General features: G+C 40.3%; 2 protein-coding genes across 2 annotated transcripts in view; one reads left to right on the top strand and one right to left on the bottom strand.

Annotated features, from left to right (window-relative positions):
• The first annotated feature begins 128 nt into the window (after positions 1–128).
• LOC135476447 (zinc finger HIT domain-containing protein 3-like) lies at positions 129–9,444 on the top strand. The gene is made up of 5 exons (XM_064756476.1): positions 129–288; positions 2,783–2,814; positions 4,209–4,292; positions 5,050–5,112; positions 8,603–9,444. The coding sequence occupies exons 1-5, from the start codon at positions 131–133 to the stop codon at positions 8,812–8,814; spliced, it is 549 nt and encodes a 182-aa protein (XP_064612546.1). The 5' UTR covers positions 129–130; the 3' UTR covers positions 8,815–9,444.
• Positions 9,445–14,829: 5,385 nt separating this feature from the next.
• The window catches only part of LOC135476271 (palmitoyltransferase ZDHHC8B-like), a 28,092-nt gene continuing 23,729 nt past the window's right edge, over positions 14,830–19,192 (bottom strand). Inside the window, exon 8 of the mRNA XM_064756252.1 lies at positions 14,830–19,150. Coding sequence (XP_064612322.1) covers positions 18,167–19,150 — 984 coding nt within the window. The 3' untranslated portion in view covers positions 14,830–18,166. The remainder of the gene's footprint in view (positions 19,151–19,192) is intronic.

Genomic DNA, 19,192 nt, shown 5'->3' with positions numbered 1-19,192 from the left:
TGTTATTTTTTTGTCACAGTTACGCGATGGAAACTGTGACGTCATTGTATTTTGTGAATGCATTACATTTCTGCACAGACGGTAGGGTGAAAATTCTTTGAGATAGATCACAACAACAACATCAAAACACATGTGGAGAAGGAACGAACAGAATAGACGCCAACAGAAATTTTGTGACCAGGCGATCGATCCAAGAAGTATTCTGGTCAGCAAAATGATCAAGCCAAGTTGTCAGATCTGTGAAGAAAACCAACACAAGTACAAGTGCCCAGCCTGTGAGATAAAATAGTAAGACGGTAGTGCAAAGCAAAATGAAAATTACCTCCATCCTGGAGGCAAGGGAAAGTTTGAGTTGATAACTTTGTTTCAGTTTGACCTCTTCACATCTTCAGGAACTAAAGTCAAATCCTGTAACACGTGGTAGAAACAACATGAACTTCACAACTCCAAATTTTTGTCAAAATCCATGTAAAAAAGAGTCGAGGAATTTTATAGTTGGAGGTTCATGTCAGTGGGAAGTGGTAAAGAGAATGACGAACCAGCTTTCCACAATACGCATCTGAGAAGAGGATCATTGTCTAACTAAAGGACGAACGTAGTCTTTTCAAATACCATACCAAGAGTTGTAAAGTTTATGGTACTGTTTGTATCTCTTGGTAGATGGGGCCCGACAAATGTTAATACTGGCCGGTAGCACAAGAAGCCCTAGGTCACAGGCCTTTGTATAGACCTAGTAGATTGCATATTTTCCCCATAAAGACCACTTCTCTTGCATAGGCCAGCAGGTACTACCCCATAATACAGCAACAGTCTGATGTAGTTAGAGCTGGTAACCTGTAGTTAGAAAGGTCAGATTCCATATATGGCATTGACAACCTGCTGGCCCCGCGTGTTGAAGCGAGCTAGTGTACACGGCTGCCAATCAAGGTGTATACTGAGATACTTATCAGTGTGATTTATTCTGATAAACACACTGATCATGTACATGTACCTTACTTTGCCATTTTCTGTAGACAGAAGTGCATGCTTAAGGGTACAGGTCCTTATGGGTAGTGCTGTGAAGATAACAGGTCTTTTTGGGTAGTGCTGTTAAGATATCCAATCCTTGTGGGTAGTGCTGTGAAGATATCCGATCCTTATGGGTAGTGCTGTGAAGATATCCGATCCCTATGAGTAGTGCTGTGAAGATAACAGGTCCTTATGGGTAATGCTGTGAAGATATCTGATCCCTGTGAATAGTGCTGTGAAGATAACAGGTCCTTATGGGTAGTTCTGTGAAGATATCCGATCCTTTTGGGTAGTGCTGTGAAGATATCCGATCCTTATGGGTAGTGCTGTGAAGATATCCGATCCCTATGAGTAGTGCTGTGAAGATAACAGGTCCTTATGGGTAATGCTGTGAAGATATCCGATCCCTATGAGTAGTGCTGTGAAGATAACAGGTCCTTATGGGTAATGCTGTGAAGATATCTGATCCCTGTGAGTAGTGCTGTGAAGATAACAGGTCCTTATGGGTAGTTCTGTGAAGATATCCGATCCTTTTGGGTAGTGCTGTGAAGATATCCGATCCTTATGGGTAGTGCTGTGAAGATATCCGATCCCTATGAGTAGTGCTGTGAAGATAACAGGTCCTTATGGGTAGTTCTGTGAAGATATCCGATCCTTTTGGGTAGTGCTGTGAAGATATCTGATCCTTATGGGTAGTGCTGTGAAGATGATAGGTCCTTACACTTGTACCTATACACAGAAATTTGAAAAAAAAAGTGAAGTGAAGATAACAGTTCTTCATGGGCTTCTGTATCCAGGTGTAATGGTAAAAGCAATGGCTAAAATAAGTTCATGTGTTTGTGTATTTTACATTTATTTACTTATTTGTTTTTCCTTTGAGAGATTTGAATTTGGGTGTGTTCTGTCTTCTTAGCAGGTGTCTGCACTTTATGTACACTGTATGTAGGCATAAATGTATCTAGTCTTTGTTGTAACACTGTTGTGGCGGGTATATAGAACCTTCCATCAGACTGCCAGACGTCTTACTGACTGAAAGACAAAAGTTCAAAGATAACGTGGTGTGGATATACTGTATCAGAGAACATTTCTGATGAGAATTTAATGACTTTCTGGCTGCATTTTGCTGCTAAACTGATCTTTAACGGCTGATATTAAGCCGCCTAGGTAGTTATGGATTATGTGTGGGACAGGGTGGAGGAGAGGGCATTGCTTTTTGTCTGTGACAGTTGTAAAGACAAGATTGGCGCCTTTGTTAGTGGCTGACCAACTGCTCAGATATTAATGGTAAAAAGCGAATTCCTCAGTGAGCTTAGGTCGCTCTAACATGTGGCAGACACCCCAGCATAAAACCTCCCCTTCACAGCCTAATCCTTCCCCCAAAGATTCCCACACTGTGTAGTATGCTTGCATAATATGCAATTGCTGCTGCACCGTTTAAATATTCACACGAGTCCAGTGATAAATAAATTAGGAAATGTGATATGTTGATGAACAGTTCAACTGAAGGCCTAGTGAAGTATGAATAAACAAGAAGATATACACCTTTGGAAAGAGGTGTCATGAGTTGCAGTTATTGTCATGACATGAATGATATAAAAGATCATTTTGTTTGTTCTCTGTTTCTCTTTTTTGTAAAAGGTGATTTGTGATATCTGCCGTCACAAATCCTTTGTTTTGTGTTCTAAAAGGTTTGTGCTATGAAGTCATGATGATCATGTATAAATATGCACGAGTTAATGAAAATGTCTTTACAATTTTCCTGTTTTCGTTTCAGTTGTTCAGTTCCATGCTTTAAAAAACACAAAGGTAAGCTTTGCATTTTATTGCCCAATTAATAGTTACTTTGAGGAATGTTTCAAAAGTGTAATTTTTTTACGTGTATGTGTTCATGTTGATGGACAACTACTTACAATATAGCTGTATAGTAAATGTTTTCTTTGAAGTGAAAGAAAACAAAAAATGTAGTGAACATCAGATGAAAGACAGCTGAAACCTGTGTCTGACAATTCAGTTACTCATTTTTTGAATTTCGTCAGTGTATTGTCATGATTTTGTGGCTATGCTAATAGATGTGTCATTTCAGTTTGTGATAACGCAGTATGTCTTTTATGCCTGTTAAATGGACATTGCCCTTTATGTTCTTCAAGTTAACTTTGTCTTCGGTGAAGTGAACATTGTGTGGACATTGCCTTTAATGTTTGTCATGTGGACATTGCCTTTAATGTTTGTCATGTGGGCATTGCCTTTAATGTTTGTCATGTGGGCATTGCCTTTAATGTTTGTCATGTGGGCATTGCCTTTAATGTTTGTCATGTGGGCATTGCTTTCTATGCTCATAATGTGGATATCACCTTAAATGCGCCATGCGGACATTGTTTTTAAGGTTTGTCTTGTGGACACTGCCTTTAATGTGTGTTGTGTTATTGTTAGTGTTTATCAAGTGAACATAACCATTGGTGTCCAAGTAGACGTTGTCTTTTACGTTCATCTAGATCGCCTTTCAGTTTCATTAAGAGGACTTTGCCTTTGTTGTTCATCAAGGAGACATGGCCTTTATTGTTCATCAAGTGAACACTGCCCATATTGGTCGTCAAGTGGACATGGCCTTTATTGTTCATCAAGTGAACACTGCCTTTATTGTTCGTCAAGTGGATATGGCCTTTATTGTTCATCAAGTGGGCACGGCCTTTATTGTTCATGAAGTGGAGATGTCCTGCATTGTTCATGAAGTGGACATTGCCTTTATTGTTCATGAAGTGGACATTGCTTTTATTGTTCATCAAGTGTACACTAGCTTCATTGCTCATCAAATATACACTGCCTTTATTTTCATCAAGTGGACATTGCTTTTATTGTTAAGTAAGAGGATATTGCCATCACTTTTCATCAGATGGACACTGCTTCTATTGTTCATGACTCTGCCCTGTTTCATCCCACCATAATGCTGGCCACCGTCATATAAGTGAAATATCTATGAAGGAGAACATTGCCTTTTGATATTCATTTGGTTCTGTTTGATATTTGTTTGAATTGAATCTCCCATGATATTTGCTTGGTTCTCCCATGATATTTGCTGGCGTTTTTGTCTTTTCATCAAGAATTAGTTATTTTCACATCTGAGAAATACCTCTGAGGTCTTCAGGAGACAATAGGAAGGTGTATGTTTTAAAGTAAATGTAATGTTGCTCTTTACTTCACAGAGGAGTGCGTTCCCAAGGAGAAAGAAAGCAAGAAAGATAACTCTGATCAAACAGCCACATCTGTGGATCCAGCATGTGACAGAGGTACGTTATTTTTTAATTTAAAACTGCTGCTGGGATTAGAGAAAATGAGGTTAAGAATGTAAACAATTGAGTCAGTCTGTTTATTTCATTGGTATTTTGCAATGTACTCTTGACTACTTCACCTTGGGTTTGGAATCTAGGGGGAGCTGGGGGAGGATGGACAACTTGGCCAGTCACAGCCTGCAACTCATTAAAATGCCACGCCTAATGTCAGTTGTCATGAAAGTCAATCCTCTTTATACTGCTCAGTTCTGCTTGTATTGAAGGGCATTGCTGGCATACATGTTGAAAGTGCCAATTCGATTCAGCTGTTAGTTGCTTTGGCTGAGACATGAAGTCAAAAGAATTGTCATGTAGCTGGCGAACTCCGATTGTTTATGCTGAGACATGAAAGTCAAAAGGATTGTCATGTAGCTGGCGAGCTCCGATTGTTTATGCTGAGACATGAAGGTCAAAATGATTGTCACGTAGCTGGCGAACTCCGATTGTTTATGCTGAGACATGAAAGTCAAAAGGATTGTCACGTAGCTGGCGAACTCCGATTGTTTATGCTGAGACATGAAGGTCAAAATGATTGTCACGTAGCTGGAGGGCTCCGATTGTTGATGTTGAGCACTCCTGTTCCCTACATTCGTAAATCTTAACAACAGCATATCAGTGGAAAATTCTTCAGTACAATTATAAGCAACAGTCACAATAAATAAATAAGTATTGTTTGTAAACATTATATCGGACGACTGGGAATTATCCCCAACAGAAAACAGCCCACCCGTGGATTCTGGAGAAGACAGAGTGCCAAAGAAGTCTCTACAGCTGTTAGGTGAGTAGCTCTTAGCAGTTGTTTGCTTTCTTCTGGAAAATGTCGGATATGTTTAGACAGCTGATAGATCATCATTGTCATAGGTGCCCTGCTTTACAGTTGTCAGACACATGAGGTATCCTTGGCAATACCCTCATTCTTCAGTCTTTTCTACCACTTCTGCAAACAGTGTAATTTTCAAACACTCTGAGAGAAATAATTTTCACAGATTTATGAAGTTTGCATCTTTAGTGACACAAAAAATATATATTTTAGTTTCATTTTCATAATAACTGTACCAATAAATTCCACTGAAAAAAGTGCTTTAGTGGTTGAGAAGATTTACGGTAAGCAGACAACAATATTTTTATGAACGTTTTTATGAAATCTCAGCTCACAGTCAGTTTATGGGAAACTACAGTAAATAACTTGAAGTTAATTTACTTAATACTTTATTGTCCCCTCAGATGAACTTTTAGTCATACAGTTTGGTTTTATCTACATGTAGATACAAGCCACTTACAATCACAGGACTCGAAATTAACGATCAGCATAGTTTATAAAGCCAGTGACGGTGTTGTGCCAACTCTTACTGTGATAACAGCTCAAACAAATCGTGTCTCCCGATATCCCTGACTCACACACAGCGCTACCAAAAAGGGGTAAAAGTAAATCGTGGTAGTTTTCGGAAACCTGGCGTGGAGTAAGTTTTCTGCATTTAATGTGAGGTTCATGATATGAAAACGCGGAAATAGGAACTCTTCTGCAATAGGAAAACAGTTCGGATGGTAAGGAAACAAAATGGGCGTGTAGGCTGACATTCTAACTTGGAATTACATGGACATGGGAAGCTAATGACAGATATTTCTCAGTGAAATTCATTTTTATCTGAAATACATTTGTACACATCTTTGTTGCATAATGAGGGCTCTCAGCAGGCAAATGTTCACCAGATAACGATGTGAGGTGACTTCCGCGTAGGCCTAGGCCGAATATTCTGTAGGTCTTCAGCGTGGCTTAAGGACATATTCCCCCTTGGACACTTCCCCCTCTGCACAATTTCCCCCTCCGCACAATTTCCTTCCCCTGTCAATTCCCTTCCCCTGGACAATTACCTCCCCCCCTCCTTACCCAGCCAATATCCCCCACCTTTATACAAGATGTGAACTTATTCATGAAGTCCTGTTCTTTAATCCCTCAGGTTTCAGTTTTATTAACAGGAAATTCAAAGAAAGGCAGATCAATATGTGTGTTTGTATTATAATCAATTGAGCTTAGTCTTTGGAAGGAAATATCTCTGTAAATAAACATCTGATAATCCAGCCATAATCTGTTTTATTAATTTGGACTCCCAACTGCCTTTAGAGCCTTGCAGCAATACACAACTGGCTAAAATACAGCTAGTCTGTTCATTTAGGTTAACTTGCTTTTTAACTAAATGGTTAGAATTTCCCCCCAAAATGTATGGCTTTGTGTTAGGTAAAATGTTTAGACCAAGTTTTATGATTTTTTTCTATACCACTTTAAAGGCTTTTTTAAGAGCAACCTCTACTTGTTCTATTTTCAATACCAGGTGTTCATTTTGCCAAGTCAGCTAGGCTTGCACAGAAGGGGGTCCAGATTAAAACAACTGGTTATGGCTATGTTATTAGGTGTTCATTGACATGTTATGCTGGCTGTCGTCGTATAAGTGAAATATTCTTGAGTGCAGCTTAAAACACCAATCCAATAAATCCTATAAATACAGTTGGCTAGGATATAAATTTAGCAGAAAAACAACTCAAATTGGAAGATTGAAAGTTAAAATGACAGAGGGGCCTCCGTGGCTCAGTCGGTTAGCGCACTAAGCGCAGCGTAATGACCCAGGAGCCTCTCACCAATGCGGTCGCTGTGAGTTCAAGTCCAGCTCATGCTGGCTTCCTCTCCGGCCGTAAGTGAGAAGGTCTGCCAGCAACCTGCGGATGGTCGTGGGTTTCCCCCGGGCTCTGCTCGGTTTCCACCCACCATAATGCTGGCTGCCGTCGTATAAGTGAAATATTCTTGAGTACGGCGTAAAACACCAATCAAAAAAAAAAAAAAAAAAAAAAAAAATGACAGAACAACACCATATAAGGGTCTGTCAAAGAACACGTTTGGTAATTAAGGTTATAATTTGGAAGAGGGTCTAATCTGCTAACCTTTGGCAAGTTACTGATAAAGTTTCTCATGTGTGACGGACAAATATCCATACCATATTCATTGAAGACAAGTGGTCTTAACCACGGCCCCGTGTGCACTGTGAGCAGGGGAATCAATAAACTTTCTGTCCAAAACTAAGACTGACCCAGTGTCCAGCAATTGAAAGATAAGGGTCTTAAATACTCTGCCACGATATACATGCAAAACAATATAAATTGTTCATTTCAGAGAATTGATTGAATGAATGATTATAGCTTAGTGCCACGTTGCCATATCGTGGCAAAAACATGTTTCATCCATATATGGTTGCCAGATCGTGCAAAAGTAAAAGACAGTAATTGACGCGTGAAACTTTAGGTCATTTACCGTAGTCTGACATGAAGTTTGTTGGGTATCGCTTCTATCAGGCAAAAAGTGTATGGGAAAAGTGTCAGTCACTGACCTACCTCAAGCCACGGAATCACGGAGTGATCTTAGACTTTCACAGTTCAAGAGTTTTCAAAACTGCAGTCATTAAACTTGTTCCTCTTTCTTATTTTGGCTCAAATTTGTTTAGCAATAACTTACCCAGAATTTTCATTCTCAAGCAGTATTTAGACCTTTTAACTTCAGAAGTTACAATTTAAAAGTGATTAGAAATTACAACTTAAGTCTACTATAGTTTCAAGACCCTGTGGCCAGGCCATTATATTATCATGTTTCCTCCAATGATGACACCAACTGCAGACATTCAAATGCTCTTGAACATACATCAACCAATCAATCAGCAAATCAGTAAATCAGTACATCACTCAGTTTATCTACCTAATCAGGTACACATCTGTAGTTTGCCTCGAGTCAGAACTGGGGCCTGTTGGCGTACAAACGTTCATGCATGGCTCTAGTAATAGGCCATTACACACATATTTTAAATTGTTTTCACTTGGACGATTAAAAAGTTATTTTCAGACAGTACTTTTCTAGAAAACTGCTAATCACAGCCGTTTGAAATTTGGAAGCATAATTCTCGCTGATGTGTTATTTTTTTGTTTTTTCTTGACGGTTATGAAGTTTGTTGCTTTATTTGTATATTTATGTTTGTATATTGCATGATTTCAAGCAGAAGGTTTAAGCAATCTTCTGACAGATCCTTTGAGAATTTGATATGAATGTAGAGCGATATTATTTACATAAAGTTTGAAGAAGACATTAAAATCTTTTAAAAACTTCAGACGCTCGCCATTGGTTGGCTATGGCATCTGTCATTCCAATATGACACAACTAATGTGATGTCATACACCTAGATAAATCAGTCAGTCAGTCAGTCAGTCATATGTAATGTTTCTGTTTCTAGGCCAATCTGACGAGCTGAAATCTTTGCTGGAAAACCCTCATCTCCGTACCTTGCTGACCTCCCTTGATTCCAGTGCCAATCCAGCCCAGGACATTGCCACGGCGATGCAAATCCCCATTTTTACAGAATTCGCAGACACTTGTTTATCAATCATGGACACTGAGGACAAGGCACCGCTGATATTATCGGGCCAATCTGCAAAACAGTTATGACCATGATTGTGGAGGCGTAGGTGGATATGCTTAAAACATGACAAGCATGTATTCGAATTTGATATAGCAGTAACATAGAACCCCGGTCAGACTGATAAAGTGTGGAAGCCTTTCCCCAATATTGATGTGTTACATTCATGGTCTGTTCCCAACCGTCTGCTTATCTTCACAGAAGAACAAAAACATAGTGGAAATCTCGCTTCTTTTTTGTGTGAATCAAACCTCCTTCTTACTTTATTTATAACTTTCCAACAGGTCCTAAGGTTTTAATTCTTCATCCAAAGAGAGCGCATGGGACAGACACAAGTTACTTCAGATTTAGTTAGCAACAGACTTTTTGACACAAAAAATTTCATAAGGGTATATCCAGTTTCATCAGCTGACGGTCTTTTGACTGAAATATTCCTCTTCACATACATGTATTCTGCATTAGATTGAATTTTATTGTTTATATGTAAGTGAAATGTCAGGATTTCCGTCACTGATGAAGTGTTATTTCACACAGTTATATCTCACTTTTGTTAATACGCTTTGATATTTCAAAACTTGATGCTATGAGGTCAGAACAGAAGCATTTTCATCTATGATGTCCCAGTTTCAGCTCAGCAGGACGACAATACAGGTTCGATCAACTTTGTACGTCTTTGAAAGCCTTGAGCTTAGATCATTGCTTTACTTGTTCAAATATACACCTAGTATTTATTCTGAATACCATAAATATCGCTTGCTTCGCACCTCGCGGGTGGAGTCTCTGTAAGACCTCACAAAATTCTCATGATATTTTGGGATGATAATAATGCTGTAGAATGCAGCAAATTGTTTGTCTTCTCATTGCCTCAGTCTGTGTCATATTGACCATCTTGTCACATAACATGAAAAATGTTTGAAGTCTAATGGTGAAGAGAAAGCTGCTAGATTTTATATTCATGTAGATTTGAGCAGTCTTTTGTGTCGTATTGCACGTTTCTAGTTGGATACCATTTACTGGGGCGACAGACAATGGTGTAGTGGATAGAGCATCTGCCTTGTAACTGGTAGATCCGGAGTTCAATCCCAAGTCAAGTCACAACATTAAAATCTGTAATCTTGGCACTTGGCGCTCATCAAAAGAGGAAGAGGTCAACTTTTGGTTTATTTATTTATTTGATTGCGGCTTTACAGCGTACTCAAGAATATTTCACTTATATAAGAGCAGCCAGCATTATGGCGGAAGAAACCCATAACCATTTGCAGGTTGCTGAAATACTTTCCCGCGTATGCTCAGAGGGGAAGCCAGCATGAGCTGAACTTGAGCTCACATTGAGATCAACTATTGGTTACCCCAGTCATAGTAAAATGTGATGGGGTGCATGGGACATTGGTTTTTCGTCTGGTGTCTTCGGCATAGGGTCCCAGTGAGGCAGGCACCATAAATATGTCAACCTTGGCTGTGGGGTCTGACCTGCTACAAGGAGATATCATTTGTCGTACAACCAAAATAATGTTGAAAATGATCAAAATAAATGCTCCAAAATGTCACAATTTTGCATGGTTTTCTCTTGTCAGGGTTGGAAAGTTTATTAGGAATTTGCATAGTTTTCTCTTGTCAGGGTTGGAAAGTTTATCAGGAATTTAAGAGCTGAGTGCGTAGACATCCGTCATCACTGCCCATGACATCTAGTGACGCTCACACCTGCAGGACCATTCACAAAGTCTAATTTTTGTATGAAGACCTTAGGCCAGTATCATGAATGTGGCATGCAGATCTACCTCGCATTGGAACGTTGTTAACACTGATCTCCTCTTGGGCACTGGTCTCCTTCACCTCCTGGGCACTGGTATCCTCCTGGGCACTGATCTCCTCCTGGGCACTGGTCTCCTCTTGGGAACTGGTCTCCTCCTCCTCCTGGGCACTGGTCTCCTCCAACCATAATACTGACTGCCACCATATTAGTGAAAAATGACATAAATAAATAAAGCCGAGTGTCCTTTACAAGTTTTGGATATGACCAATGACATGTTGGCTACAGACGACAGATCTACTGACGATTAATATACATCAACCAATCATAATCCTCAACCGGGGCTGCTGTGGCTCAGTTGGTTAGCGCGCTAGCGCAGCGTAATGACCCAGGAGTCTCTCACCAATGTGGTCGCTGTGAGTTCAAGTCCAGCTCATGCTAGCTTCCTCTCCGGCCGTATGTGGGAAGGTCCTCCAGCAACCTGCGGATGGTCGTGGGTTTCCCCCGGGCTCTGCCCGGTTTCCGCCCACCATAATGCTGGCCGCCGTCGTATAAGTGAAATATTCTTGAATAAAAAACAAAAAAAAAAATCCTCAACCATTTTGTTGCTCCTTTGTTCACTTGAATTTGAAGGCCATGAACCGAGCGGTTCATCATGTTAAGTTAATGGGAGAACGTGCAAAGCTCTTCCTGAACGAAACAGTCCAAAGTTATGTACCTGTTGTTGTTTTCTGTGTGAAGTCCCACTTTTAGGTGTGTATGTGTTCATGAAAAGAGGCCATTCACAAGCTCTGTAGGTTACACAAGTGCATTGATTTTCCTTACTATTTGTGTAGTTAACTTTCACCTAGAAAACATATCCCTGTTCACATGGTACCAGGCCATATCACCATATGTTTCTGAGCTGTACTTACTGGAAGTGAAGTCATAGCATTTTGTTACCTTGGTAACCTCCTGGGGTGGGGGGGGTTAGTAATACTGGGGAAAAAAAAGTTTTCAGTTGTATTCAGACTAGGTACAGATTAACAGTGCAGAAATGTATGGGGTACATCAACAATATGAACTGTCTTGTGTTGCAGTATTACCCAATCAGGGCTCATTTACTCTTCACTTCGGAGACAAGTCTTGGACCCAATTGCCTGAATTTGAGAATGTGTAATCTATAGTCTCAGCAGAAAATTTATGTGTTTTAATGGCAATTCAGAGTCTCGCATTTATTGCTCCAGGAATGATTATCAATTGTCATGACCCCCAAAAAATAAATACCAAACATACATCATTTTTAGCAATGACATTTTCATATTTTATTCATAAAATACAAATATGCATTAGGAGAGATTCGGGATTGATGCAAAGAAGGGCCCACAGTTTTGTATCCACATCACTTTTGTGTGAAAATATGTAACTATCGAACTCCCAACTCTTAACAATATACAAACTTAACAGCTACTTCCATGTATGTGGGGAGAAATTCCCATCCCACTCTATTACCAATCATCTACCAACCTGCCCCTATGGCCCTAAACCCCACCCCCCCCCCTTTTTTTTTCTTCTTCCCACCCTCTGTATGTAAGCCCTGCCCATTTTTTTCTTTGTCCCTTGAACCTACATGTAAGCCTCGCCCACGTATGTTCAATACATGCCTACAGGGCTTACAAACTCATTCCCATGATAGAAACATTACGATCACAGTTTTAGGCAACTAAATTTATCACCAAACCACAGAAAACATTGATATATCGCAGTGGACAACATAATACGCATTATTTCTCAGCACAATAACTAAAACACAAACCGGAAGGCTCCGCTTGCAGCATAACACTGGATTATTTGATTTCTGCTGCAAGAACACATTGGAAATCACTCACGACTTGAGGATATTTTGACAAATTGGATACAACAGGTTTATAACAAAAGAGTAAATGTACAAATCACAAGAAATCTGTATCTTCTCACAACTCATCAGCTAACACATGTACTATCTTCACATAATAATCACAACGTGTCACTCTTCACGCACGCACGAATGTGAACAATTTGGATCGGAGTTTCTTCAAGTCAGTAGTACACTGTTGTAATGCTCCCAGTTTTGGACAGATTTTTGTGTTTTAATAACCTCTCACTCTTTCTACGGTCAGTCATCAAATGTCTCTCTAAAATGCAGTAAAATATAAAACAGCTGATTATTCCGGCAGTATTTAACATGAAAACCATCAGACAGTTGTACTCTTCATAACATCCAGGACTCCAAATAAAGTACTGTAGAAAAACCAGGGTTTGTAAACCATTATCGTAGTCTTATATTAAACATACATATAGAAAATTGAGCAAAGTAATGAACGAATAGCTCCTTGTAACTATCTTCACTCCCCCCCCGCCCCCCCCCCCCCTTTTTTTTTGCTTTGGCATGTACCTTCCCTTTCTAAGACAATGACCAAACTCTTTTAAGTGGTACATTTTAGAGGAAGCTGAGTTTTCAAGTTCACAAATGTACCATTAAATTGTGGTGCAAAACTTGCCACTAAAGTTTTGCACACAGTACTTAAATAAGGAGCATCAAAGATCTTATAACATGTACACCATGGGTTACGGACTTCCTTCATGTGTGAAAACTGGGTAAGAACTTCATTTGACATAGATTGTCCATTTAGCAGAAGTAGACTACACATGTAGTTCATCTCTTAGAGGAATCTGGTTTTAACTGTACACAAAACTACAAAGTTCCTTGCAGCAAAATTCACAAACTAGAAGAAAACCTGTCGAGTACACTCATGCTACAGGTGTCGTACACATTTATTTACTTCAGTTACTAAACTTTGGTTTGCATCATCGTTATATACGTTAACGAAACGAGTTTTGCAATGTGTGGCAAGGCAGTTTCTGTAGATGTATGGAAGAAGACGTGACAGATGACACTACACATGTATTTTGCCGGAGGTTCACCAGCTGTCCAACACAAATCACCTTCACGACTTAACTTTTAAGTGGTGAACTTCACCAGTAAAGTCCCCCATTTCTATATACAGTAATACTGATTAATACTAGTTGATGTAACACATACTACATGCTCCGCCTGTTCAGTGTTTCTCCCAAATGAAATGGGTAGTATTGTGAACAGTAGCAAAGCTAGTGGATTTACAAGACACCTTCATGTTCAGACCTTCTAGTCTTTCTGGCAATAGAATCTGGTGGTACAAGCAACAAAGCTGGTGAATTTACAACACACCTACAAATTCAGCCCTGATAGCATTTCTGGCAATAGAATCTGGTGGTAGAAGAAGCAAAGCCAGTAGATTTACAACACACCTACATACTCAGCCCTTATAGTGTTTCTGACAAATAAATCTGATGGTACAAGCAGCAAAGTAATGCCAGTAGATTTACAACACACTTGTTCAGCCCCAATAGTGTTTCTGACAAATGAATCTGGTGGTACAAGCAGCAATGCTAGCGGATTTTCAATACACTTGTTCAACCTCGACAGGATTTCTGACAAGAGAATGTTGTGGTACTAGCAGCAAAGTAATGCTGGTGGATTTAAAACACACCTACAAATTTAGCACTAAAAGTGCTTCTGATAGTAGAATCTGGTGGTACAAGCAGCAATGCTAGGGGATTTACCAGACACCTTCACCCCATACAGTGTTTCTGACTAATTGTGTGGTAATACATTACACACACAAATAACTTCACAGGCCTTCACCTGTTTCTATATTGTGAGTGCCAGGTATACATGTATGCCTCATAACGGCTCCTTCCATATTTAACATTCAGAAGCAAATTCGTTCCTCGCATACTATTAATTAATGCTTGCTACAGCGAAGAACTATGTACGTCACTGAGACTTATTTTGATGGATATTTCATATGCCATTGTGGAAATTACTTAAATCCACATTTGGTCCAGATTAATGAAGTCTTTCATCTGATGTCATGCTACTGTAAAAAAACCCTTGTTACCCATTTTGGTTAAAATGACAAATATCTGATATTGTCAGGAGTCCCTAAAGAAACATTCCTCAGAGGTGACTGACGTAATACTACATCAAAATCAGTCAATCTTAAACTTGTTCTTGAGATTTGTATGGTTGGTGTTTAAGGCCATGCTAGAGAATATTTCCAGTAGGCCATCATTAAAAATATGTTTATTGCTGGTATCATGACTGTCCCTCCAAAATAGGGCCCTATTCTGAATTTTTTGCGTTTTTGAAGTAATTTTTTCTTCTTCTCTCAACGTTAATTTCTTTTAAATCCACACCTTCTCCATTAGCCAAACTTAAAACAAAACAAAACAAAACAAAAAAAAAAAAAAACAGAATATCCCTACCAACCCACTTATTTTGTGATATAGACCAGGGTGGTTTACACCCAATAAACATTTTTTCAATAATGGCCTTACATGACAGCAGTCAGGTTTATGAATTGATTCTTGCAGAAAACCTGGATTCTTCATGTACCGATTAATATCTCTAATTTAATCTAAGCTCTTCTAGATTTAGGGCTTCACATACATAACAACTACCGGTACTACACTTATGGCAGTAATGTTAGAAAGTCACTTCTTTACCCAACATTTCTGTAGTATGACATTTGACTGGAGTACTTTACTGACAGAAGAACATTGTGGTGCATGTGTCCCTAAAAAAGTTGTCATTAATTCAACAACAATAACATACTGACAAGCAAATCTTGACCTTAAATAATCACTTTTACGCTCACTTTAAACCCAACCGTGCTACAAATGATAAATGTGTCAGTGTTTATGTTTGCAACGTGACTGAGCTGTGCAAAAACTATGGTCCCTTTTTTTTGGTGTGCACTGGTAGCTCCACAGTAAGCAATCATCAGTACATGTTCAGTCTGTAGCTGATTATACCTTCTTTTAAGTTTACTTTACATACTTAATCTACTGATGAAGTTAACTGAATAACATGTATAGCACCATTGTAATTTTTGACTGTCATTAGCAGTTTCCCCACAGTGTTACATTAGGGACAACTAACACAGTTAATGTCAACCTGTGGGCTCATTAAATTATCAGATGAGATTTCAAGTTTCTGCCATGGCCACATCATCAACATCAAACACACTTACCTTAAAACTACATGAGATCATATATATGTCTTGAATTAATGTCCACTACGTTAACGAAAAGAAAATATAGATGCATTGAAAACCTGATAAGAGAAACCTCCTCATTACTGATTGTGTGAATGAAGTATGAAGACTCTGAAGCCCTTGGACCATCACAGTCCGCACTGATGTGTCAAGGTCAGATGAAACAAGCACTGATATTCAGCAGGGCTGGGGAAGGTTACAAGCTCCAGACCATCATAGTCTGCACTGATGTGTCAAGGTCAGATGAAACAAGCACTGATATTCAGCAAGGCTGGGGGAAGGTTAAAACCTCCTGACCATCATAGTCTGCACTGATGTATCAAGGCCAGAGCAAACAAGCACTGATATTCAGCAGGGCCGGAGAAGGTTACAAGCTCCTGACCATCACAGTCTACACTGATGTGTCAAGGTCAGATGAAACAAGCACTGATATTCAGCAAGGCTGGGGAAGGTCAACCTCCTGCCCATCATAGTCTGCACTGATGTATCAAAGCCAGAGATTACAAGTGCTGATATTCATCAAGGCTGGGGAAGGTTGCAAGCTTCTGATCTTCACAGTGTGCCCTGATGTATCAAGGCCAGAGCAAACAAGTGCTGATATTCAGCAAGGCTGGGGAAGGTCACAAGCTTTTGATCTTCACAGTGTGCCCTCATGTATCAAGGCCAGAGCAAACAAGCGCTGATATTCAGCAGGGCTGGGGAAGGTTACAAGCTCCTGACCATCATAGTCTGCACTGATCCATCAAGGCCAGAGCAAACAAGCGCTGATATTCAGCAGGGCTGGGGAAGGTTACAAGCTCCTGACCATCACAGTCTGCACTGATGTATCAAGGCCAGAGCAAACAAGTGCTGATATTCAGCAAGGCTAGGAAAGGTTACAAGCTCCTGACCATCATAGTCTGCACTGATGTATCAAGGCCAGAGCAAACAAGTGCTGATATTCAGCAAGGCTGGGGAAGGTTACAAGCTCCTGACCATCATAGTCTGCACTGATGTATCAAGGCCAGAGCAAACAAGTGCTGATATTCAGCAAGGCTGGGGAAGGTTACAAGCTCCTGACCATCACAGTCTGCACCGATGTATCAAGGCCATATAAGACCAGTGTCGATATTCAGCAGGGCTGGGGAAGGTTACAAGCTCCTGACCATCATAGTCTCCACTGATGTATCAAGGCCAGAAGAAACAAGTGTCGATATTCAGCAGGGCTACAACCTCTTGACTAAAAGGTTTTATCTGGAAGAGTCCATTTTGACTTCTTTGAGGGAGGTAAGAACTATTCTTTCTTCATCATGAAACACATCGGTCCTTAAAACCCTGTCATTTGTAAAATAGATCTGTACTGTAATGAGGCTGTGCCACGGTGGAATACAATTCAATCTAACACCTGTCTCATGCCAAGAAGGATATCGTGGTGATCGGGTCAACTCTTGGCACAAACATTTGCATTATAATCTCATACAAACAGCCGTCTCTTGACAAGGCTTCATATAGTTCAGCAGAAGTTGAATACTTACATTTCATTATACATGTGCACACATATGTACTATACACATACATGTATATATATATATATATATTTATATTTGTATTATATATGTATCTATGTTCTATACACAAGCCTATGGCTCTTCAAAGAAAATATTACCAGGGAAGGTCCTTATATACTTATACATTACAACACTGACTGCACCAATCTCTCCTATATACACACATGAATGCAATCCCCCGTGAGCCAAGTGTAACATTGATATGAAACAGAGGACGTGATTATGTTGCAGAAAAAAAAATATATATATATATATTATAACCAGGCATGAACGTGGACCTATATACATGTTAAATGGCGCGATTTATACACATGATGGGAAGATGATTAAGTGTGGTTTTAATACATATGGTTTGACAAGCTATGGTCAATGAAGACTAAACCACAACCACTTTCATAGTTGATGACCAAGTTTGAAAGTTGATATCGTTTGGTCAACAGCACAGAATAGAGGTCAAATCCACAGGTCAAGGTCAAATCCAGAGGTCGGGTTAAACCCACAAGCATGTGTAATAAATCCAGCGATATCATAAACACGTGTCCAGGCAACCACATCGCTCCAAGTACTGATGCAATGACATGTTAGAACTGATTGAAATCTCACTGGTACAAATCCCCCTAATGAGAGTAATATATTCAGATGTACACTGAAGTATCTGAACAAAAATTGGCACATCCCGAGAAGTTTTTTCTTTTATTTATGATACTGATTCCTGAACATGAAGCAGATGTAAATCACAGCTGTGACAGAGCTGTGATGAAGTCCATGAACTGAAGTTGAGAGTTAACAGATAAACATGAATTGGCCACACATCCCACGACATTTAACACAAATTTGTTTCTGAAAGAAAAAAAACAAAAAAATAATGCACAAGTGATGAGAAAGACTGGAAAAAAAAATACAATAAATAAAACCACTACTGTGAAGAAACAGTCGAGATGAGAGTTTTTGTAAATCCACCAATCTGCTACACTGTGATCTCATACGAAGAGTCATAAATGCTTCGCTGTTTTTGTTCACCGTTATGCCGCCTCGGTTCAGGCGTTTGTCTTTGCTCTTGTTCTTTCGTCTCTAACACTTCAGTCATTTCCAGTGCGCGCACGAAGGACATTGGTCTCTGAGAAGGAGAGTAATTTGGGTCTGGCGGGCCGAGTGAGCCAACTCTCGGTGTACCCCGTTGTTTCCGCGAATGCTCCACAACGTAAGTGTTACCCCGCCCCCCTGGGATGCTGCGCCCGCCTACAGTTCGCACATGGCTGCCGTTCATACTGTTAGGGCTGTAAGGGGAGGCAGAGTCCAGGGGGCGTCGCATGTTACCACGCGTATACAGACTGTGACCTTCTGTGCGGTGCTGCGGAGGTTTGGACGTGGGATGGGAAGGCGGATGCGCAGTGCTGTCATGCATCCTGTTTGTGTCCCGACTTGTTAGAGACACTTCCCTAGGAGATCCAGACGTGGGTAGTCCGCGCTCCAGGTAGCTGGGGTAGTAGCGCCTGTCACCCACGGGACTGCGGCGAACACCAACCTGTCTTTGCGCTTGGGAGCGCTGGGCCTGGCGTCCCGTCACCCTTGGTCGCAGCTCGTGGGTGATACTAGGCTGGGTTGGAGATTTGGGTACGAGAGACGGAGAACTGGTGCTATAGCGCTCAGTCGGCGAATCCTCGTCTGGCAAGGCCATCGGTGCGATTGAGTCATTGGAGCGCCCTAACTGTTCAGCAGAGCTGCTGTATGGGTACAGATTAGTGGGTCTATGCACATTAGGAGACCCTGACTGAGAGCGGGACATGCGGCCTGGCTGGTAGCTGTTCTGTGTGGCATTAACAGGCTGAGCTTGGGTGGTGTCAAAGAGATTGGTATAGGATCCTGTCTGTCTTTTGGCTGGCGGAGGTGTGGCTTCACAATCAAGAGAGTGGTTCTGTGCATCGTTTATATCTTCTATGTTAAATGTGTTCTGCAAAACAAAAACAGAGAGGCACTGAGAAAGCCAAATTAC

This window comes from Liolophura sinensis, chromosome 10 (assembly GCF_032854445.1).
Source record: "Liolophura sinensis isolate JHLJ2023 chromosome 10, CUHK_Ljap_v2, whole genome shotgun sequence".
In the NCBI taxonomy this organism is placed as follows: domain Eukaryota; kingdom Metazoa; phylum Mollusca; class Polyplacophora; order Chitonida; family Chitonidae; genus Liolophura; species Liolophura sinensis.
This window is presented reverse-complemented; position numbering and strand designations above follow the sequence as displayed.

Excerpts from the sequence above, each read along its gene's own strand:
- LOC135476447 (XM_064756476.1), top strand. The coding sequence starts at position 131 with ATGTGGAGAAGGAACGAACAGAATAGACGCCAACAGAAATTTTGTGAC. Across the intron at positions 289-2,782 it reads CCAGCCTGTGAGATAAAATA|TTGTTCAGTTCCATGCTTTA; the intron begins GTAAGACGGTAG and ends TTTTCGTTTCAG. Across the intron at positions 5,113-8,602 it reads GAAGTCTCTACAGCTGTTAG|GCCAATCTGACGAGCTGAAA; the intron begins GTGAGTAGCTCT and ends TTCTGTTTCTAG.